General features: G+C 33.3%; 3 protein-coding genes across 3 annotated transcripts; 2 read left to right on the forward strand and 1 right to left on the reverse strand.

Annotated features, from left to right (window-relative positions):
* The first annotated feature begins 11642 nt into the window (after positions 1-11642).
* On the forward strand, positions 11643-17675 carry LOC123658605 (circadian clock-controlled protein daywake-like). The gene is made up of 6 exons (XM_045593975.1): positions 11643-11646; positions 13379-13607; positions 14294-14424; positions 15297-15434; positions 16899-17053; positions 17625-17675. The coding sequence occupies exons 1-5, from the start codon at positions 11643-11645 to the stop codon at positions 17048-17050; spliced, it is 654 nt and encodes a 217-aa protein (XP_045449931.1). The 3' UTR covers positions 17051-17053; positions 17625-17675.
* A 229-nt stretch (positions 17676-17904) lies between these two features.
* On the forward strand, positions 17905-23899 carry LOC123658455 (tubulin alpha chain-like). Its single transcript, XM_045593876.1, has 5 exons — positions 17905-18717; positions 21395-21602; positions 21683-22155; positions 22815-23171; positions 23642-23899. The coding sequence occupies exons 1-5, from the start codon at positions 18685-18687 to the stop codon at positions 23897-23899; spliced, it is 1329 nt and encodes a 442-aa protein (XP_045449832.1). The 5' UTR covers positions 17905-18684.
* Positions 19195-20290, reverse strand: LOC123658456 (3-oxoacyl-[acyl-carrier-protein] reductase FabG-like). The gene has a single exon (XM_045593877.1). The coding sequence runs from the start codon at positions 20129-20131 to the stop codon at positions 19367-19369; it is 765 nt and encodes a 254-aa protein (XP_045449833.1). The 5' UTR covers positions 20132-20290; the 3' UTR covers positions 19195-19366.

Here is a 23899-nt window from a genome sequence, read left to right on the forward strand (position 1 = left end):
ATTTATGTAAAAATGAATGTTTGTCTGTATGTCCTTTATAGAAACATTTGATCATGTCATGATCTTCAGCAAAGTGTTGTGCATGAGCCCACAGGTTTCTGAGATTGTACGCCCAAAAAAATAAAATAAAAAAAGCGTAGCAACGCGCGCAGGGTACAGTTAGTATTAAATAAATAAAAAAGCATACGCGCTACGCTATGCAAAACACAAAGTATAATATTATTTATTTACCCATTTTATATTAGACTTAGTAAAACTATATTAAGTTTTTTTTACGTGATGACGTCTTCCATGAACACCAGCTGCACGCACGAAAAAGTGTTACGTTCCGCATGAGCCTGAGCGTGCAAGCGAAAGCGCGGAACAAGCTATAGAGAGGCACGATCGGCCTAAGCGTTGGCCTGTGTACATATTTTATCTATCTCTCTTCTCGCGTTACGTCAAAGCTAGACCTACCCCACCCCAGCCTGAAAAATAATGATACTTGTAATAAAAAAAATACTATAATTCAACTTGAGCAGTTTGTTAACACTTTGAGCAATTAAAAATATTGTATACATCAAAAGATATAGGAGTTTGAAATTATTGATAAATGAATATTTTTCAACGACTTTTTGATTTTTAATTAAATAATTTAAGGTGAGCAATTTAAAAGGACAACGTAGTTGAATTGAGCTATTGAAAATCTATCGATTAGTATTTTTTTTATTACATCATTACAGCCTTTACAGTCCACTACTGGACATAGGCCTCCACAAGTTTACGCCAAAAATAACGTGAACTCATATGTTTTGCCCATAGTCACAACGCTGGGCAGGCGGGTTGGTGACCGCAGGGCTGGCTTTGTCGCACCGAAGACGCTGCTGCCCGTCTTCGGCCTGTATATTTCAAAGGCAGCAGTTGGATGGTTATCCCGCCATCGGTCGGCTTTTCAAGTTCCAAGGTGGTAGCGGAACTATGTTATCCCTTAGTCGCCTCGTACGACACCCACGGGAAGAGAGGGGGTGGCTATATTCTTTAGTACTGTAGCCACACATTTTTTTTTAATTACAATTATCATTATTTTGCAGGCTGGGGTGGGGTAGGTCAAAGCTAGCAGTTCGAAATGATTCAGTGACAATAATTCAATTCAATTCATAAAAGTATGCAATTCGTCATCAATGTTTCTTTATGACGATATTTGTTTATTTATCGCGTAAAATTATCGTCCGTAAACTGATTTTACAGACAAACAATTTTTTTTTTGTACTAACATTTCAACGCGGGGTTCTCAGAAAGTCAGGTTTACTTGTTTTTCCTTATTTTGCCCAAAATTTTCCGTTTTCAAATGTGGCAGTTGACATCACGTTGCCCGAGCCTGATTGTTGAGGAAGGTAGGGACGGAACAGACATTTGAACATTTTAGTGTTATTAAGCTGCAAAGCAGGAAAAATGTTGTAATATATCATATTTAGTTCATAAAAAGTTTCCCAAGTGAGGTTCAGTTTTTATATACTATTTTAATTTTTTTATCAAACAAAAATAAATCAATCTCTTCAACGTGACTAAAATCTTCAAAAGTATATGTTAAAATAATAATTTTATTGTAATAGTGTGTTCTTACGACAAATATTTTTCATCGATAAAAAAAACAAACACCTCTTGTTAGTTTTTAAGTTTTTACTTACAAACACCACTCCCCACTCCATTATAATATCACAAAATACTTTACAATGTATTGGCGCGAAAATGAGAAAACATAATAAAATAAAAATGACAGATTCCAAATTCAAAAGTAATATTATGTTTATTTTTATTTATATAACAGTATTTATGGCCAGACTATGTATATATACATCACGCTACGACCAATCAATGGAGTATTATTGAATAATGTTACGAAAGAGAGCTAGGCCAGTACTATTACTAGATATATTATCTTATATATAAAATTCTCGTGTCACAATGTTAGTTACAATACTCCTCCGAAACGGCTGAACCGATTTTTATGAAATTTTGTGTGCATATCGGGCAGGTCTGAGAATCGGCCAACATCTATTTTTCATACCCCTAAGTTATAAGGGGGGGAGATTAAGGGGTTTATACCATATATGGCAAAACAACGTTTGTGGGGTCACCTAGAAATATATAAAACAGTTAGCAGTCACAGTGTTAGGGTCCAAACTCCTCCGAAACAGCTTGACCGATTCTTATGTAATTTTTTGTGCATATTTGATACGTTTGAGAATCGGTCGTAATATCCCTATCTATCTAATCGTCTATTTTTTAAACCCCTAACAAACTTTTGCGAACCCCAAATTTTTTTTTTTTTTTTATTATAATTTTGCATAAAAAATGCCTCTAAATTTTCATAATAGATATGGCAATGCAGATGCCAATAACTTGCGTTTTTTTTTTTAATATACAACTCCGCTTATGTTTTGGAATGAAAATCTATTTGAAAATCACATCAACTTTATATAAAGTAAATACGGCATGTTGAGCGGGTTAGGTACAGACATAAAATCGTTAAAAAGTGTATTATTTGTAAAATTTTTGGTTTTTCACAATTTTTTTTTGAATATTTTCTATATACGGAATTGAACACATTACGCATTGAGATGCAATGAGAGAATGACATTATTACTGTGTACTTTGTTATTTTTTTCTTTAGTATTAATTATTCCCTTGCGTAACATATATAAGTAGAATTTGACGGACAGGGCTTCAGTCGTTTGACGTCCACGCACAGAGAAACATTCAATTTATTGTATATTATTTTTAAGATTTATATCAAAATGCGTGTGTCGTTGTGCGTATTATCGGTAGCCTGTTTTATAGCTGGTGCTTGCGCAGGAAAGCTACGTGAGTATAATTATTTATGTATAACATAGTTTTTTGTATTAAATAATAAAAAAAATAATATTTATATATGAGATAAAATACTTATTTATTAAATTATAATAAATAGTGGTAGTTATATTTGAATATACAGAAAAAGACAGAATAGAGAAGAAGCAGTAATTCACGTTAATTAATTGTAAATACTTTCTCTTTTTTTTTGTTTTTGGTTTAAAACAGAATACTAAAATAAAACATTTATTGATTTTTTTTTTCTAATTCAAATAAGTGTTTTTTTAATATTAAAAAATTTTTATTATTATTTTTTTTTACTTTTAAATAATAATTGTTATAATAATTATTGTTTTTTTATTTTTTTATTACTCACATATTATAAAGTAAGCTGAAGTTAAGAGGTTAGGAAAAGTACTTCACTTGTCCTTAGTTAACTTATATTGGACTGACATTTATAATTACTTTACAATATGGCTACAACTTAATAACTTTTTCATTTTAATATATTCAATGATATTAAGGAACTGAAATATGAAATCTTTTTCAACAGTTAACCCCTTTATAAATAACTAGCCAAGCCCCGCGCGTAATATACACGCGTTAATTTGAGGTAAAAACTAGCCTATGGCCTTCCTCGGTGAATGGGCTACCCAGCACAAAAGTAATTTTAGGCTGTCCAGCACAAAAGCTATTTTTTTTTAATTCGAACCGGTATTTCTTGAGATTAGCGCGTTTAAGCAAACAAACAAAATTAGGTAAAGGAATATTAGGCTAATTGACATTTAGTAGAAATATTAAATCTAAAGTGTGATTAAATTTATTACAATTATTTTTTTTCTTCTGATACCAAAGATATCTAAACCCTAAATACCTTTATGAAAAAATTGAATGTTTCGTAACTTCTCGTAATGGTCATATATACACACTAGTTGTCGCCTAGTGGTCGAAATTCGACCATAATTAAAAAATGTAATTGAAAAAAAAATAATAAAAATAAAGAACCTTTTTTAAAAAAATTCAATTTGACATCAGACTTTAACAATAAACAATTATGGAGAATTAAGGAGTATGTACATGCGTGTGTGTGTCAAATACGTGGTAATGTGTGTAATGTTTTTTTTTTAATTAATTTAATGTATAATTTATAAATAAATATTATTATTCTGCAATCCTCTATATAAACTATAAGTGTGCGAAATTTCATACTCCTCCGTCCGCACAATTTCCATAAAAAGGGGTACAAAGTTTTTGCTTCACATATTAATATATAGATATATATTAGAAGAAATACTTGCATTATACGCTGCTATCCATACGCATTCCTTAACTTTGTTTTAAAACAAGTAATTTAAATGTTTCATGAATACCTAAACTTTATTCATTATTTTATTTGAAAGTGAAAGTACGAAGTTTCTTACTGATTCTTCATCGCAGAATCTACATTTCTGAATCGAAGTTAGCTTCACATCAAACACAATTAAATTAACAAACACTAATCATTACATAGTATAAGACAAAGTCACTTCCCGCTGTCTGTATGTATATTTAAAACTACGCAACGGATTTTGATGCGGTATTCTTTAATAAATATGCTGAGATATTTAAAACTACGCAACGGGTTTTGATGCGGATTTCTTTAGTAAATAGAGTGATTCCAGAGGAAGGTTTATATGTGTAATATATGCATAATGTAGTTTAGGAACACTGATAGTTTTAGAGGTTTCTAATGTGATGTCGTAAATAAACACATTGTTTTACGTTTACTTTACTAATATTTATTTTATATTTTATAATTATAATTTGTAAAATGACAATTCAAAAGTGCTTGTCTACGTGGATATAAAGGTTACTGATTTTATATGATATTGACTCCGAAGCTTACACAAATATATATAAGTAGGAGGTTCAATGTCAGCCCTTGGTACTCACGAAGGTTTACACCGCTACATCCGTGTTTAATTTAATTCTGACAAAGATCACGGCTTCTGAGATTTTCAACAGTTGCGCTACTTTTGGACGTGGAAATATATTAAACCGACTCCAAGGAATATTAGGCTAATTGACTTTTAGTTATTTTCTGTTATTGCGTTACTTCTACTATTCTTACTACTACTATTATATATTTTTCTGGATTTTTTTTCAAAATTACTGTATTAATTTGAATTTCTTATTCTAATTGCCGGCGAGGAAATCGTTAATTATAATTTTTAAATATCATCTGTACATTTTTTACTGACATAATTTTCATCATCGTCGGTAAATTAATATTTAAAAAATATAAAATATATGTGAAATGTATTATAAATACTCACGTATATTTATATCATCTCGAAGGGATTCACAAGCTCCAAACTTATACGTAAAAACTATCAAACTAAGGTAATTAAACAGTAATAGGATAGGTACTCAAAATATATATGAAGTTTTCATGAAAAGAATCCAAAGACAACTTTTCCTGTTTTTTATTAACATTAACGATAAGATACAATCGTGTTTAAAACATATATTTATACTAGCTGTGCCCGCGGCTTCGCCCGCGTTGAAATCAGTATGACACAAAGTTTTTCCGGCAAACTTCCAGTGAAACTCTCATCATAATCGGCTTAGCCGTTCCATAAGCCTTCCTCTTGAAGCCCTCTCTCCATTGATGAAACCGCATGAAAATCCGTTCCGTAGATTTTGAGGGAATCGATCACATACACTTTTGGGGACTTTGTTTTATAATACACTAACTGTTGCCCGCGACTACGTGCGCGTGAAGCGCGCGTCGCGTTTAACAAAATGGTTCGTTGAATTCGTCAGAATTGTGGTATGAAATAATGTAGTAATAATGTAGTATTGTAGTGTAAATATGTTTAACTATACTGCATGCAATTCAGTTTTTAATATGGTTCTACGTAACTATATGTCACAGAGTAGCGTAACGCACGCTCCTCCGTGACTCCGTGAAGACAGGGTTAAATAAAAAGTATTCTAGTAACGTAAAGGTTGGATATTGTAAAAATATATATATTTTTTTTTGTACTACTTATAAGTGATCAATATAAATGTTTCTTGAACACATAGGGTTGCAACGCGGTTATTTTGCTTTAAACCGACCCTGCTGTATAAGTTTCATACAAACTATCAACCCCAATTAAACCCCCATAGCGGTGGAATATCGCAAAATCCGTTCTTAGCGGACGTCTATTAATTATAATCTACCTCCCTGCCAAATTTCATCTTTGTCCATCCTGGATGAATGGACCATCCAGCAGTTTTTGAGTTCTCGTGATGAGTGAGTCAGTGATCTTTCTCTTTTATATATATAGATTACAATGCATTATTTGAACACCTTCTCACCATGTATAGAGCATACATTTTAAATTTCAAGTCTCTTACTTCAAAAACATAGGACTTTTATATAAACTTCCAAGCCCCGTTTTACCCTTTTAAGGGTTGAGTTTCGTAAAATTGGTTCTTAGCAGATGTCTACGCTTTATAAGAAACCTACCTGACAAATTTTAAGTTTATAACTGTTATAGTTTCGGAGATTTCGTGATGAGTGAGTCAACCTACCATCCCCCGTTTTAACCCCAAAAAGGAGTTGATTTCTAAAGATACATTATTTGGATACCTTTTTACTATCTATACATACATTTTAAATTTCAAATCTCTTACTTCAAAAACATAGGACTTTCATACAAAGTTCCAACCCCCGTTTTACCCTTTTAAGGGTCGAATTACGTTAAATCAGTTCTTAGAATATGACTACGCTTTATATGGAACCTACCTGCCGAATGTCAAATTTGTAGCTGTTATAGTTTCGGAGATTTCGTGATAAGTGGGTCAACGTAACATCCCCCGTTTTAACCCCAAAAGGGAGTTGATTTCTAAGAAACATTATTTGGGCACCTTGTTACCATCTATAGAGCATACATTTTAAATTTCAAGTCTCTTACTTCAAAAACATGGGACTTTCATACAAACTTCCAACCCCCGTTTTACCCTCTTAGGGGTCGAGTTTCGTCAAATCCATTCTTAACAATAGATTACGCCCTATAAGGAGCCTACCTGCTAAATTTCAAGTTTGTAAGCATTATAGTTTCGGAGATTTCGTGATTAGTGAATCAACGTAACATCCCCCGTTTTAACCCCAAAATGGAGTTGATTTCTAAAGATACATTATTTGAACACCTTGTTACCATCTATAGAGCATACATTTTAAATTTCAAATCTCTTACTTCAAAAACATAGGACTTTCATACAAAGTTCCAACCCCCATTTTACCCCTTTAAGGGTCGAATTACGTTAAATCAGTTCTTAGAATATGACTACGCTTTATATGGAACCTACCTGCCAAATGTCAAATTTGTAGCTGTTATAGTTTCGGAGATTTCGTGATGAGTGGGTCAACGTAACATCCCCCGTTTTAACCCCAAAAGGGAGTTGATTTCTAAGAAACATTATTTGGGCACCTTGTTACCATCTATAGAGCATACATTTTAAATTTCAAGTCTCTTACTTCAAAAACATGGGACTTTCATACAAACTTCCAACCCCCGTTTTACCCTCTTAGGGGTCGAGTTTCGTCAAATCCATTCTTAGCAATAGATTACGCCCTATAAGGAGCCTACCTGCTAAATTTCAAGTTTGTAAGCATTATAGTTTCGGAGATTTCGTGATTAGTGAGTCAACGTAACATCCCCCGTTTTAACCCCAAAAGGGAGTTGATTTCTAAAGATACATTATTTGAACACCTTGTTACCATCCATAGAGCATACATTTAAATTTCAAGTCTCTTACGTCAAAAACATGGGACTCTCATACAAACTTCCAACCCCCATTTTACCCCCTTAGGGGTTGAGTTTCGTAAAATCCGTTCTTAGCGGATGTCTACTTCCTATAAGGAGCCTACCTGCCAAATTTCAAGTTTGTCGGTGTTATAGTTTCGGAGATTTCGTGATGAATGACCTTTCGCGTTTATATATATTATAGATTTAGCTCCAAAAGCATAACCTCGTGAAAACAAAATATCAGAATCAGCTAAAAATCAACAGCAATGAACAGCATTACCTCAATCATCCTAGATGATAAGACCTATTTTCAGCAGTTGAATGTTTGTACCTCTTACATTATTAAAACATAAAAAAAATCACTTTCTACTCAACTAAAAATAAACCGAGCTAAAATTTCGTGTTCTAATAATTAAAATTACAAAAAAAAAAAAACGAAACAAAAACTTGCTTCTCTTTCGCTTTCTACGCATCTTACGATTACTAGCAGGAGAGGTAATAAAACAGTTATTACGTTAAGAAAATATAAAGAATTCAATTTAAACATCCGGTTCGGTGCTAATAAAAAGAACTAAAACGTTTATTACGACAGCAGCAATCACAGTCATCATCATCTCATCTTTATTACGTATAATTAGATAGTGTAAATGACCTCTTAGATACTAGAACACATGCAAAAGTTTGGACTAATGTTTGTCACTTAATCTTGATAGAACGGGTGATTTGATGTTGATGTAAGGCACAGAGATAGGTGAAAGAAAGAAAGAGGAAAGAAAAAAAATATTTTTATTTAGGACATCACAAATATTGCAGACTTAATGACTAAAATATTAATACAAAAGAAATTATAAAATAAAAAGATGAATACAGATCATAAAAAAATTATATAAATCTAAATTACAAAGAGATCAAAACGTAAAAAACTAAAAAGAAGAAAAAAAGATAATCCAATTCAAAATTAAATAATTAAAAAAATGTTTAAAATGTCTGCAACTGTGTGTTGTGCCCCAAAAAGGTGTATCGTTTAGGTGGTAGGTATTTAGTCTGGAATAGAACCAAACATAGTTAATCGTGTTTGCTCGTGGATGAAAAAAAAAGTATGTGTGTGTAACTCCCACACATGGACACAGTGACACTTCTGAAAAGTAGCCTACGGGTGAATTTTTTAACCGAGAATATAAAATACGGTGTAATGTATTCTATCTCAATTTACATTAACAAGTAATACGACGTTGGTAGTCGAAAAATAGTCAATTAAATTCGCATTATCAGGGATAACTCAAAAAGTACTCGTCAGATCTTGATTAGGTTTAAATGGTTACTACACGACACACACCAGCTATTGGTTAAAAGTACAGATGAATTGATAACCTTTTTTTTGGAAGTCAGTGAAAATATACTACTTCCGTGGGGTAGTTCGTTTTTATTCCAAAGTAAGGTAACAACAACATTTTCTGTGGTATAATGATAATAATTTATTTTAAGGTTCGGGCGGTTTATAATAAATTATAAGTGATTATTTCGCGCCCCCTGTTTAATATTATAATTTTTAATTTATTCATTTAAGTTTACCAGCACTTTTACAAATAGTTAATACTACGACAAATATAACAGGTAATGTTGGAAAATTGTAAATCTATAAACAGACTGCTGTGTGGTTACGGCAGTAAAGAATATAACCACCCCCTCTTTTCCCGTGGATGTCGTAACGATGGTGACTAAGGGACTACCACCTTGGAATTTAAAAAGCCAACTGATGGTGGGATAACCATCCAACTACTGGCTTTGAAATACACAGGCAGAAGACGGGCAGCAGAGTCTTCGGTGCGACAAAGCCAGCCCTGCGGTCACCAACCCGTCAGCCCAGCGTGGTGACTATGGGCAAAACACCCGAGTTCACGCCATTTTTGCACGAAATTGGAGAGGCCTATGTCCAGCAGTGGACTGCGATAGGCTGAAGTGTGATACATCTTTTAACTTCATTTTAATTCACTTGAAACTTAATATAGTTATTGAAATATCTACGTTAATAATTAGTCTAATTATTTTCTTGTTAGACAAGTCTAAGCGGGAGGGGTGGCTAAGCAATGAAATTGTTTTATAATTCATACAAGTGAAAACGCGTGAGGTCCATTACTTATAAAAATGTTGAATTTATTTATTTAAAAGAAGGCTCCTAACAGAGCATAGAATAAAAACAATGATCAATAATATACAGTTGTGTCATTAATAATTGCTGCTCTAATTAGGTACTTGCAAAGTTGCATTCATACTTTTAATTCTTTTTTAGTTTAGTTACAGGTATTTTGTTCAAATTGATGATGTCAACCCGTTATTCTTTACACATATCTACTTGAATCTAATCTTGAGGCTAATTTCGTTTTGAAAAAATTCGCAATAGTACAAGAAAGGCTTAAAATATGTGTGCGGGGTAAGAAAATATGAAGAAATTGCAGGGAAAGTAGTCAAAGTATCAATTTTATATACCCATACAAACTGTTCGTACATGTCAAATGTCAACGCAGAGTGCATTGACATTTGCGTGCAAAAAATTGTAAATTGGCATGTACGGTTCCGATAAAGGACCTTTTAAACAACGCCATCTATCGGAACACAATAGGGTTCCCATAGGCTTTATTTTATCCGTTTATTTACCATTTGATATGGTATTGATCTTTTTTAGACTAGTAAGCCTTATTTGAACCTATTAAGATAGTCGATCTGAAGGAGTGAACTACAGTCGTGCTTCGGAGCTGTTTAATTAAATACGAAGTTCGCCGAGTCAGCTAGCCAATAATAAAACTTTATGTATCGTAAATCAAAACGAACAATAACAGTATATATGCATTTGATGTGTTATACGTAGGTTTATGTTTACTATTGTTACGTTAGTGACCATTATTTCTGCTAACAAGTAATTCTTTGCTCAAACTCAACATAGTTTTAACAACTATGTATTCATCTATTAAAACCTTCATAATATAGACATTCCGAGTCGTGCTTGTATGGCGATGAGTTAATATTTACAATTTATACGTTAGAACAAACAAAATATAATAGTAAAATCTTGTACATTTTTGCGTATAACTAAGTCACTGGAAATAGCGAACAAACGATCTTCAAGTCCTTTTAGGATTTGTTGTAATGTAGGTTAGTTTCTCTTTCTATTCAACTTTCTATCTCTACCCTCCTCTCTGATGTTCCTCAGGGCGCGTTTCATCTCTACTACTCCTCGCGTTATTGATCAATTCTGACTCATATAATCTTATTTCGTCCTACCTCATCAGTAGATTATGCAAATGATTTACAAATTTATTTTCAAGCTGTTGTCCCTGAGGTGACTGAAGCTATAGCTGTAATTATTGCTGATCTTGCTCGTATGATTGATTGGAGCCGTATAATCGGACTGGCAGTTAATCACGATAAAACTCAATTCTCAATAATAGGCAGCATTAGGAGGATAGCGGGGCTTGATGGGTCTACACTTCTCAGTATATATTTTGATGGTACATTTATTCTTTTTAGTAAAACTGTTAAGAACTTAAGAATATATATAGAGAGCGACGTTTTTTTGGACCAGTAAGAAGTCGCAAACTCTTTGCATCTGCTGCGTGCTTATAAAGACTACGATACCTTTCGTTTGTTTCTAAAAAGTTATAAATATCTAATCGAACGCCTGCGTAACTTTTGCGTCCGATTTTTTTTTTTGGCCTCCGTAAATTTTATGATATCTCAGAATTTCCTAATAACCTCAGATGGCTGGTTAATCTTCGCAGGAATACTCACATCCTTTCACATCTTTGTAAAGTTTTATTTAACCCCTCAACGCCATTCTATCTTCAAAACCATTTCTTGATTCTAGGTGAGCCACGAGGGATCCCTCAGATCAGATCATCAGAGAATTTAACGCTTAAAATTCGACAACGCCTTGGCACAGCGGTCATAGAACTGGGTCAAGTTGCGCTTGCGGTCGCGTGTTCGATCCCCGTTCATGACGTACATTTTGTATTGGCCACGTTTGTTTGTATGACCATGTGTAAGCAAGTGTTTGTCGTGGTCGGGACGTTTGTGATTGTGTCTTGTGTATGTTTCCGGACCTCAGACACAGGAGAAAACCCTACAGGGAACCGTTGGATTTGAAGCGTTATTTATTTATTATAATTATAGTTCGTAGTTGAGCTTGTTTACATGTGCGGTTGATATTGTATAATGCGGTTTCTAAAAGTCTTAAGTGACGCTTTATAGTCCATAAAATATTAAAAAATGCTTGTTTGCCGTAATAGTAAAGGAATTACTACAAACAGTTGTGGCACGCCACTGGAACACTGACGGCAATTCGAATTTTAATATACAATTCTTTTATGTATAATTTTATATTCTGTTTTGTTTCATTCAGTAACCTACTAAATTCATATTTTTCAATTTCCTTCCAAATGTTGCCTGTAAGCAAAGCGATAGGGCGGCCTTTTGTACTTTTTCTTGTTTTGTAAAAGCTATGGCTAAATACATTTAATAAAACTAAACGAAAACGTCAATAATAGCAAATAATAGCATTTTTTTTAAAAATAAGTGTAATTGCCTGCATATTTATTCCGACGGCATACGAAACCCGTAGTATGAAATTGTATCCGTTCATCACATTTGTGATTCTGTAGATCTTACTTAAAAATCTCATAAGATACCTACGTTTTAAACTGACACACCGACCACCGTCCAGAACTAGAGTTATTACTATATAAGCAATTATAGAGACATCGTAACGAAGTCGTTTTGTCTAAACAGTGAAGTCTGACTTGTAGTCAAAAGTTAATATGTAATTACTTATGATAAACACACAAGCATCTGACACGTAAAGTAACTTATCGTTGATATTAGCAATTTTTTTACTTATGCTTGCGATGTTTCCTTTATTGCGAAGTTAGCACGCCGGTATTATGTACTTCAATCGACATACTCGTATAGTGTACTTATTAAAAACGCGAAATTATTTACTGGTCTATAAACATTGCTATGTAGTAAATTTTAATAAAAGAATACAAAATTTTAATTATCTGGTAGGTACCTAGTTTTGGTATTGGAATAACTATTCATCAAACAAAAATTTCGCAAGGTCGTGTTATTAACGCATCATATGTACCTACTTACGTAGAAGGTAAACTTTTTGATTAAATTATTGGGATTGAACAATAAACATAGCTTAAAATAATCGCATATCCGACATTATACAAGTTCATCTTATATATAAAATTCTCTTGTCACAATATTAGTTACAATACTCCTCCGAAACGGCTGAATAGATTTTTATGAAATTTTGTGTGCATATCGGGTAGATCTGAGAACGGACAACATCTATTTTTCATACCCCTAAATTATAATGGGGTTAATGACATATATGGCAAAACAACTTTTGTGGGATCAGCTAGTCTTATATATAAAATTCTCATGTCACAATGTTAATTACCATACTTCTCCGAAACAGCTGTACCGATTTTTATGAAATATTGTGTGCATATCGGGTAGGTCTGAGGTCACCTAGTAATCTATATTTGTTTCATTCCTGGTTATAATTTGTGAATCCAACAGATGCAGTTTACTTGTAGAGGTATAAGCCTTTTACTGAATGTTATACGCCTGCTGCTAAAATCTATCGATAACTTATGTGCCGATTAAACCTGTGTTTTAATATGTTCTGACATATTTTTGACGCTTTTAAGAACACCTTATATAATAGAATGCTTAACTAATTTACAACTCATTCTACCCTACAGCGTCTTTCATCAAAGCCTGTTCAGCATCAGATCCCAACCTCAACCAATGCGTATCGTCGGTGATCACAGCCGCCGGTCCTATATTCGCCCAGGGCATCCCAGAATTGGGCGTGAAGCCCCTCGACCCTGCGGAATTGGGCAAAGTGGTGGTCAAAAATCCAGCCCTAAATGTAGTCTTCGAAGACACCGTGGTCACAGGATTGTCTGGGTTCAGGCTCAACGCCTTCAAGTAAGTAAAATAATTACTGAAAATCTAGGTAAGCAGATAGTAGACTACATCCAAACAAATTTACATAAAAGTGAAACATCATTAATTTTAAATTTTCAAATTAAATATTGTAATTATCAATACCATAATTTCCAATTTATTAGCAAATTCTCCGGTATCTTTAAAAATGAGACTTAAAATTGAATTCTTGGCTCCGCCATGTTAGATTGCAACTGATAGTATAATTTAAAAAAAAAATGTCAAATCCTTGAAACACTAATAGATGATAATTTTGGTAACTAAAAAAATTTCCGTACTCCAGAGTTTAATTAAATATTTAAACCGCTGAGCAATATAATGCCATTAGCCTTTGGGTACCTATTTATTTAGTCTAGATTTTTAATTGACTTACAAATGAGGGGGTTTTCAATTCGACTGAATTTTTTTATGTGTTATTATCTCATAAGTTTATATTGAGTGTAACAATTTTAATGATTTTTAATTAAAACCCGATTCTTGTCATGTGGTTTCATTTTTTTTTCTTTAATTTTTGAGATCTGACTAGTATCTTTTGAGTTATCCTTAACAATTGACTGTTTTATCAATTTTCTACGTCGTATTTACTTGTCGATGTAATTGAAGTCGTTTTTTTTTTATATGCGAGCAAACACAATTATAATCTTATAACCAAAGTTTTTTCTTGTAAGGATGAATGTGGAAAAGGGCAAAGCGTTGCTGGACTTCACAGCTAACATAACATTAAAGGCACATTACGAGATGGACGGAAAAGTGCTCATTCTACCCATCAAGGGTAACGGCCAGGCAAAGATCAAGATCGGTAAGTTGTCATACAATAGTGTCAATTAATTTAATTATAAAATAAATTTAACACTTCTGCAATGGCTGTTCCCGAGGAGTTGTTGTCTGTGGTATGTTTAATATCTTTTAAAGAATGTATTGATATTTTTTGAAGTAACTGTTTCCTCGGATGGATCTACATAGCTTCTAATTAACTAAATATAATAAAATTTACAAAAATTTGTAATATTTTTTTTTTAAATGACGATAATCCAAGTTTCTGAAGCCTAATCGATGAAAGTATTTTTTAGTTTTTTTTTTTTTCGTGGTATCTAAAACATTTACACTTAAATCAATATCAACCATCAACCTATCTGTCATGTGGTTAACTGAGATATCGTTTAAATAAAGAATTTAATAAGAAATATTTTTTTCTTAGGATGGTAATCATTCGAGATAAATAGGTCCTCCATTAATCACGTGAAGTTTTTAGCAACTTTTCGACCCGCGTCCAAGTTATATGTGGTGGTTAAATGTGTTTTTAGGCTATCCCTACCCCTATAACGTACCTATCCGTTACTTACCGTTAGTTTAATAGCAGGTGTAACTTGATTAAATTTTAGAAAATTAAACATTGTGATACAAATTTCCTGACAGAACAAGGTTACAGAATGTTTTTTTATTTTTATCACGTTTTCAACGAAAAATAAATGCACGTGATATCTCTTTACTTCTCATTGATTAATGTTATAATGAACGACTCCTAATGTATATGTATACAACATCCTCACTCTTAATAGAATTAAAGCCACTAACACATACAAATAAAATTAAATATAAGTATCTAATATATTGGAAATCAATAAAAGAAAAGTAAGTGTGACAGTATTCATATAATTATATTGTTCACAGCAAATCTAAACATCGTTATTAGATACACTTACAAAACAGTGGACGGTCACTGGATCATCACCGACCACAAGGACAGCTACAAGATGGATCACGCGCAGTTCAAGTTCACAAACCTCTTTGGCGGAAATAAGGAGCTCGGTAATTTTATACTAATTTACTACTTAGACAAATAACATTATTATATCAATTCATAATGTTTCCTATGTTTTGATGACGTTTTAAATTGATGGGCTTATAATGGTTTTGAAATCTTCTAAAAAGTATATCATTGAAATTTTGGTTTTCGGTTTCAGCTGATAGATGATAATCTAATAGAACAGAATTTTTTTTATTCCTGTGCGTGTGCATTGCCACGTTCTGACTTTTATAACGGTCGTGGGTTCGAACACCTTTCATTACTAATCGAGAAATGTTTTACTGCCTAAACTGACGATTGTTGTAATGTATGTGTTTGAGTATATAACATATTCCTTATTAAAAAAAATACAATTCATAATTTGGCTACATGTCCAATTTTAGACAAACTTTTTCAGCTTTTTAACGCCAAACGTGGCTGCAGTAATAACGATATGCAACACGATTTTTATTATGGCAATAAATAATTTTAATAACAAGTAACAATAATAAATGTTCATGAGAATTGAACTTGAACTATTGATCTCAAACTCCTCAATTATCTTATTGATTTTAATCTTAATTTTATGAAAACACCATAAACTCATATTAGTAACCTTACGTTAAGTTGCTACCTTCGTGTAGAGGTCACTTTATTACATAAGTTGATTGAAAGACCTTGCTCCTATTTGTGTTGAGCATAGAGATATGTTTTTTTTTTTTAAGTTTTTTTTTAACAATGTAATTATTCAGCCCTGCCCAATTATTTTTCTTTATAAAAGGTTACATGTCGACATTTTAAAATCCGGAAACAATTAAAGTATTTAACCATTAAATAAAGACTAATATGATAACAAAATCTCATAAGTTCCCTTATAGCAAGTACATGACAAACATTTGTATTGGCCATTCAGATGTTTGCTGTGGTCTGGGTGCTTGTGCAGTCCTTGTGGGTCTCCCCACAGTGCCTCGGAGAGCACGTTAAGCCGTCGGTCCCTGTTGTTATCATGTACACCTGATAGCGATCGTTAATCATAATATATATATATCCGCCAACCCGCCTTCTCCTACATGGGGAAAGAGGTCTATGCCCAGCTGTAGGATATTAAAGCCTGAAGCATATTTGAACAAAATATTAAGAATGAACTGAAAAACAAGCATTTTCTTAAAAGACTAGATCGGCAAACAAGGGTACGACCCACCTGATAGTAAGCGGTTACTGTAACCTATGGACGCCTGCAGCACCAGAAACATCGCAAACGCGTTGCTTTACCTCCAATCCTTCCTAGGGGCTCTCTAGGAGCCACCAGACTCTTCACACAACACTACTTGAGTGTTATTTAGTCGTGATCTTTTCTAAGATTGAGGTACCTCCCCAGTCGGAGTACTCCAGATTTTGAACACAATATATCCTGCTGTGTCCTCAATAAAATTGTAACAATATATACTACAAAAACATTATGTTTACATCATTTTAATGCATTACAGCTGACACAACACTCAAATTCCTAAACAACAATTGGAGTATTATCATGGAAGAAATAGCACCGCCGGCCATAGACCAGATCATATCATCCTGTGTTTTAGAAGTTAGGAAACTTTTTAGTGGAGTACCTGCAGATGAGTTACTCGGCCAGTGAATGGTGAATTTTTAATTTGGTCGTGTTAATCTCATATACTATATTGTCTTCTACTTTATAAATGCATTTAATACTAATAATTTTGTGAAAACTGTATCATCTAACTATACATTTATAACACTAAATTTTTATTTCAATATAATTTAATCTCGTAATTTATCGATTGCAAGACAGGATTATCGATATTTCGACATCACTACATCTACATAACTTTCCACATTTCAATACTAATCCATATTAAATATAATTTATTTGCGTAAAAAATAGTAAATCATCATTACAATTAGCTTACCCACGATCCTTGACTAATTAATCATAGTAAATTAGAACGCCTGTTTTAAGGGCTTCAATTGGTGAATTTGAACACAACGTTCTTATTTAATACGATTTTATTGGTCAAGAGATGTAGCTAAGATGAATAATAACTATGAGCCACAATTTTTTTTTTTTACTCCAATAATCATTACAGCTGAATTTAAGACTAACATAAGTATAAAGCGCTTTAATCAAATTTATTACCTTAAAAATTAAAGTCAGTTTCTGATATTTATAAATAATATAATATATTTTCCAGCGGCCACAATCGACCGCGTGATCGATGAGCATTGGGAGCCGGTAGTGAGAGACATCGCGCCGACCGCTTTTGATGCCATCATCAACTCCTGCGTTAACGAGGGAAAAAAATTATTCACCGCTGTACCAGCTAATGAGTTACTTTTACCTTGAAACGTTTATATAATATTATATATGTAACACCCACTTTTGGCAATCATTGATTTGATTTTGATTTATAATAGATTTGATAGGTAGGTACCTAGAAAAATATTTGAGTGTCGATCTTTGCTTTAATAAAAAACAATTAAAGCAAAGATCGATAATTTAAAAGCCATTACAAATTTACACTTTAAGTACTTACCTACTAACTAGTTATTTAGGCCTGAACTAGCTGCAAAATACATTACACTAACGTAACCTATGAATGTAATTTCTAATACTTACAAAAGGTCAGCGGTTGTATATTTCTAAACAGTATTGTAATTTCCTAGCGTTAAAAAATTGAACGCAACACTTCATCCTTTTACACCATAGTTGTAAAAAAAAAAAATTAAAAGGCGGGAAACCTTTTTTTTTAGTATTTAACTATTTAAGTTATTCTCAAATGTTTAAAATAAATTATTCTTTCTTTGATTTTATGTTTATATAATTTTGTCTCAAAAAATAATGACCGTTTTGCCTGCATTTAAATATCTTCACCTCTCAGGAGCATAGAATTTATTTTTGCATTAAAAAATGTCGTTATTTCGTCATAATCATCGTTTGCGGTATCTGCATTAGTTTCAAAGTTAAATGTTATTCCTTATGGTGTTGGTATTTTTAATATAACGTAATGTATGGTGTCAATCATAAGGTATATTAACATATATTGTGAAATATGTTTTGTCCTACTACAAAAATAATGAGTGATAATGAAAATGACAAAATCTATTATAAATAGATTACAGTCGATCTGACAAAGACGGTGACAAGAAATAACTTAAAAGTATATATCGCACATATTTTTTGTTTTAATATGTTGTTTTAACTTTTAAACTGATTAAATTTTTTATCTTTGTATACAAACAGTTCAACTGTAAATGATAAGGCATTGTGATAATTATTTTAAGTTAGTGATTAAAAAATGTGCAATAAATGTTACATTTCATTCATTTTTTTGCATTATTTAAAAAATCTTTTTTACCATAAGCAGAATTAAATTATAATAATGTCAAATAGCACATATAAATGTGCATTGTAAAAACATACTCAAATTTACAGTCAAGCTATTAAAGCCACGTCATTTAAAAAAAATTAGCGATTTTTTGTTAAAAGAAAAATCTTCATGTCATATTAATGAAAATATATTTTGCTTCTGGTCATCATTTATATTTAGAGCTTATTGTTTAAAAGCTCTATGTTTTATTAAACAAATAGTTGTGATCACGAATTCATATGCATTAATTTGCCTAGAGCCTGTATCCTTCCTCAGTAAATGGGCTTTCCAGCACAAAAGAATTTTATTTAATTTGAACCAGTAGGCCCTGAAATTAGCGCATAATAATCAAACACACTTTTCAGCTTTATAATATTAGTACAGATTAAAAAAAAACATTTGTAAATATTTATTAAATACCAAGTAAAAACCAATATAAATGCATATAAAATGACAAAAATTACACTTAAACATTACAGATCCATAACAAAAATAAAAAATTACGGCACATCGTTTTAGAAGAACTTGATATTTCTTTATACAACAGTATATAAGAAATATTGTTTTTAGCGAGGGCACATAGCATGGCGACCTCCATCAACTGGTAGACTAGCACCAGTAATGTTACTAGCTAAGTCACTCGCCAAGAATGCAATAGTTGCAGCCACTTCATCTGGCTTTCCTGGTCTGCCTAAAGCATGAGTTTCTTTGGTCCTCTCTAAAAATGCTGCATATTGCTCATCAGTGAGACCTCCACGCTTCTGAAGCTCGGTCAATATTACTCCAGGGTTCACACAGTTCACTCGAACCCCTTTAGCGGCAAGCTCTAATGCCACACACCTTGTAAACTGGTCAACAGACGCCTTAGATACGTTGTAGGCCAAGACACCAGGGAAGGAACGAATACCATTCACACTGGAGACATTAACTATATTTCCTTTAGTTTTGAGCAAGTGTGGAACAGCCAACATAGTCAGATAGTAGATGGAGCGAACGTTCGTGTTCATAAGACGGTCATATTGAGCTAAGCTCGTGTTCTCGATTGTTCCAGTCTCAATAATGCCGGCATTATTGATTAATACGTCGATCTGACCATAGTGGTCGACGGTGTCTTTAACGATTTTTTCGATTTCCTTCTCTTTAGTAAGATCAGCTTGTACGATAAACGCGGATGTTAACTTTTCGCAGTCCTTGAAAGTATTTTGCAAGTTTTTCACATTTCTTCCGGTCAAGGATAGCTTAGCGCCGAGTCGCGACAGGAACACGGCTGTTGCGGCCCCGATGCCCGAACTAGCACCGGTAACGATTACTACTTTTCCGGCGAAATTCATTTTTATTTCATCAATATTTCACTTATTGGGTGGGTTGACGTTTTAAATGTGCTCTACAATTAACGCTTATCAAATATAAAAATAGATAACGAATTGTTATGTAAATTTAACAACTTGTTTACTTCGTTCCAGTTAAATGAAGAAGTCAGTTTTCCTTGACTAAAACATGAAAATATTTTCATTAATACTTAATGTTGATTGGCGAATATCAATGTCATTTTAATAATGTTGGGCAATTAACCAATCGTATAGTAAGTATTTACCAACGGTATTTACTCCCTTTTGTAGAAAATAAAAACAATCAAGAATGAAACCTGTGTCAACTGTCATATGAATATGACACAATGACCCGTGCCAATGACATTTAATTCTACTTACATAATGGCCGCACTCCACTAAGGGTCCGCAACGCCCGCGGCGCCCATTCTATCGTTCTACCTAAGTTCGTCGCGAGCAATCGCTCGACGTCATAGATGATGTCACTGTTTGCGACCATAAAATATAGGTGGGTCAAAGTTGGCTTTCATCAAAACGTGGCGGGCAATTAAAAAAAAAAACAACTGTCAATGTCAAATTGCGAATGTTATCTCTCATTCGTTTCTGCAAAAACGTAACGATAAATTCCTAGGAATCCATGTTGAATTAAGTTTTACTCCAATCTGTGCGAAATATTCACTCACAACCCCCACAGATGCATATTTTCACCATGTCGCTATATTGCGAGCACACAGCTGACACCCGACACTTAACAGCGACCAAATATTTGTTCCACTTATAAAATTCACCCACAACGCCCGCGGCGTTTTTTACGTTTATAGTGGAATGGCAATTTCAGCGGTCGTGATGGGCGGCGGCGTTGTGGGCCTGAGGTGGAGCGCGCTCAGTATATGGAAGAGGTCGGTAAAAAATATATCTCTATACCTACTACCTACTTTGTAAAATATAATGCATTTTAAAATTATGTACAAATGTTATGAATAATAACTTCATATTCGAAGTTCTTGTATTTGCAACTTTTTGCCGGCCTCACCCATATCTTTTAAATGACAATGAATACTTTGCTGCAACATTTTGTCGTCAAATTATTGACGTTTTAATATAAACAAACAAAATTACAATAAAAAATATGTAATATTTAACAAATTTTAATTAAATTATTTTTTTTTCAAAATTTTTATTGTACAGCTATGGCCGTAGTACGTTTTGAGTCTTTGTTTTATTATTGTAACAAAACTTGTGACAAAATAGTAGCTTTTTTTCCAGAAAGAAGTTATCCATATTCACGTAGGACAAGCTGGAGTTCAAGTAGGTAATGCTTGCTGGGAACTGTATTGCTTAGAACACGGCATTCGTCCTGATGGCATACTCGCACATGCTGAAGATAGAACTTCCGCTACATTTTTCAACCAAACTGGAGCTGGGAAAGTTGTTCCAAGAGTCGTTATGATTGACTTGGAGCCCACTCCGATAGGTAATATAAAAGTCATACGTGTGGATACAGACTTTTAATTTTTTAAAGTGATTTTTTAAAATGATTATACTTTTTTAAAGACGAAATAAGAACGGGGACTTATCGTAGACTATTTCACCCCACATCACTAATTACCGGTAAAGAAGATGCTGCCAGTAATTTCGCACGAGGCTACTTTGGCGTTGGAAGAGAAATTATCGATATAGCACTAAATCGAATTCGGCTAACAGCTGAAGACTGTAATTGCTTGCAAGGCTTTATAATATTTCGTTCATTTGGAGGCGGAACTGGGTCCGGTTTCACGGCACTTTTATTAGAAGGACTGGCAAGAGATTACAAAAAACTTTCAAAAATCGAATTCGCTGTCTACCCAGCGCCTAAAATATCACCGATAATAGTTGAGCCGTACAATGCGGTATTTACTACGCACGCGTGCATGGACACTGAAGACGTGTGCTTTATTTTTGATAACGAAGCTCTGTATGATATTTTAGCGCGACTTCTTGACGTACCTCGGCCTACGTACACTAATTTGAACAGGCTTATTGCTCAGGTAATAGGAGTAGTCTGCAGCTTTATGTATTTAAAACAATCAACCAACAACTTGAGATTGAACTAATAATGCATTTGAACAATACTTGCTGTCTCTTCAATATTCATTCAACAAAGTGCACTACAGAATTTTTAATTTTTTTGCACTGCTTATTATGTTTAGTTGTATGTATTTTCTTTTAATAAATAGATATATAAATAACATTATTAAGATTTAGCTGTTAAATTGTAATAAGTTTTAATATAAACCTCACATGAATATATTTATGTACATTCAGTGGCGTAGCGTGATTTTTTTTGCTATCCAGCAACCACAGAAGATTTGCCGCCCTACCAACTCATTTAATTTTTACCAAAAATAATTTAACACACTAATTGCAAGTAAAATTTTCATTTTTTCACTAACCTATTTCAAAAAAGGAGGAGGTTTTCCATTCTACAATTTTTTTATGTGTTACATTGCGGAGGCGATTTGGAATATTTTTTCTTGTCAATTTGAAAAAATCGTGATGATTTTCCGGCCCCCCTTTCGTGTTGGCACACGACTCGGGGGCCACGACCCGGGGTCGGTTGACCCCAGGCTGTGCCTACCCCTCTCGGCACCCCCCACGCTACACCACTGTGTATATTAACTTATTAACTAAAAACTTTTATCATCAGGTAGTATCTTGTATGACGGCATCCTTAAGATTCGAAGGTTCATTAAATGTAGAATTGGTGGAATTTAGAACGAACCTAATTCCGTATCCAAGGATCCACTATCCTCTGGTAACCTTCGCGCCATTTACACCACCATCTAGATCGATTCATGAAACCATAACGACACAACAGTTGATGATGTCCTGCTTCGAACCCTCGAACCAGATGATCAAGTGTGACCCAAGGAATGGGAGCTATATGTCATGCTGCCTACTCTTCAGAGGAGATGTCAATCCTAATGATATTAATTTAACTATAAATCAGATAAAGAGCTTACGATCAATAAAGTTTGTGCCCTGGTCTCCGACTGGATTTAAGGTTAAGATTCATTTATTTCAAAAATTATACATATACTCCTATCGCAAGATTCTTTGAGAAATAATTCTAATTGATGTGATGTGCAAATGTATAACAACTGAGAACTAACAAGAGATTTATTTGTTACACTTAGAACAATTATTTTAAAAGTATATTATTAATTTACGCAAGAGTAAAAATTTATAATATTCTGTCTACTCATAATTCAACTTTTCATGAAAACATTCGTAATTCACACAGCAAATATTATTATTACACGGTGATAAAACTTGCTGTGTGAATTACGAATGGATGATATCTAAAATCAAACTACAATCATTGAATAGATAAACGTCTTAAAATAATCGAAATCATAATAATTATTATGACCTTATTATTTTCATAGTTTTAATAAATATCTTTTTAATTCTAAATTCATTTTGACAAAACAAGACGTCTAAAATAAGCCTATTTTTTTTACAAAATCTTAGATCGGTGTCAATTATCAACCGCCAGCAACAGTCCCCGGAGGAGACTTAGCTGCGCTCCAGCAGGCGCTAGTGATGGTGTCCAATTCGTCCGCAGTGCGTGTAGCGTGGGAGCGGCTCTGCAAGAAGTTTTCACTGATGTACGCTAAACGTGCGTTTGTACATCACTACGTTGGCGAAGGGTTGGAAGAAGGAGAATTTAAAAACGCACTTCAGAATATAAAAGCTTTGTCGAATGATTATAGAGAATTAGAAACTTGA

The sequence above is a fragment of the Melitaea cinxia genome, chromosome 12 (assembly GCF_905220565.1).
Source record: "Melitaea cinxia chromosome 12, ilMelCinx1.1, whole genome shotgun sequence".
In the NCBI taxonomy this organism is placed as follows: Eukaryota; Metazoa; Arthropoda; class Insecta; order Lepidoptera; family Nymphalidae; genus Melitaea; species Melitaea cinxia.

Excerpts from the sequence above, each read along its gene's own strand:
- LOC123658456 (XM_045593877.1), bottom strand. The coding sequence starts at position 20,131 with ATGAATTTCGCCGGAAAAGTAGTAATCGTTACCGGTGCTAGTTCGGGC.
- LOC123658605 (XM_045593975.1), top strand. Across the intron at positions 13,608-14,293 it reads TTCAGGCTCAACGCCTTCAA|GATGAATGTGGAAAAGGGCA; the intron begins GTAAGTAAAATA and ends TTTTCTTGTAAG. Across the intron at positions 14,425-15,296 it reads CCAGGCAAAGATCAAGATCG|CAAATCTAAACATCGTTATT; the intron begins GTAAGTTGTCAT and ends TATTGTTCACAG.
- LOC123658455 (XM_045593876.1), top strand. The coding sequence starts at position 18,685 with ATGATAAGGCATTGTGATAATTATTTTAAGTTA. Across the intron at positions 22,156-22,814 it reads TGAACAGGCTTATTGCTCAG|GTAGTATCTTGTATGACGGC; the intron begins GTAATAGGAGTA and ends TTTTATCATCAG. Across the intron at positions 23,172-23,641 it reads GGTCTCCGACTGGATTTAAG|ATCGGTGTCAATTATCAACC; the intron begins GTTAAGATTCAT and ends ACAAAATCTTAG.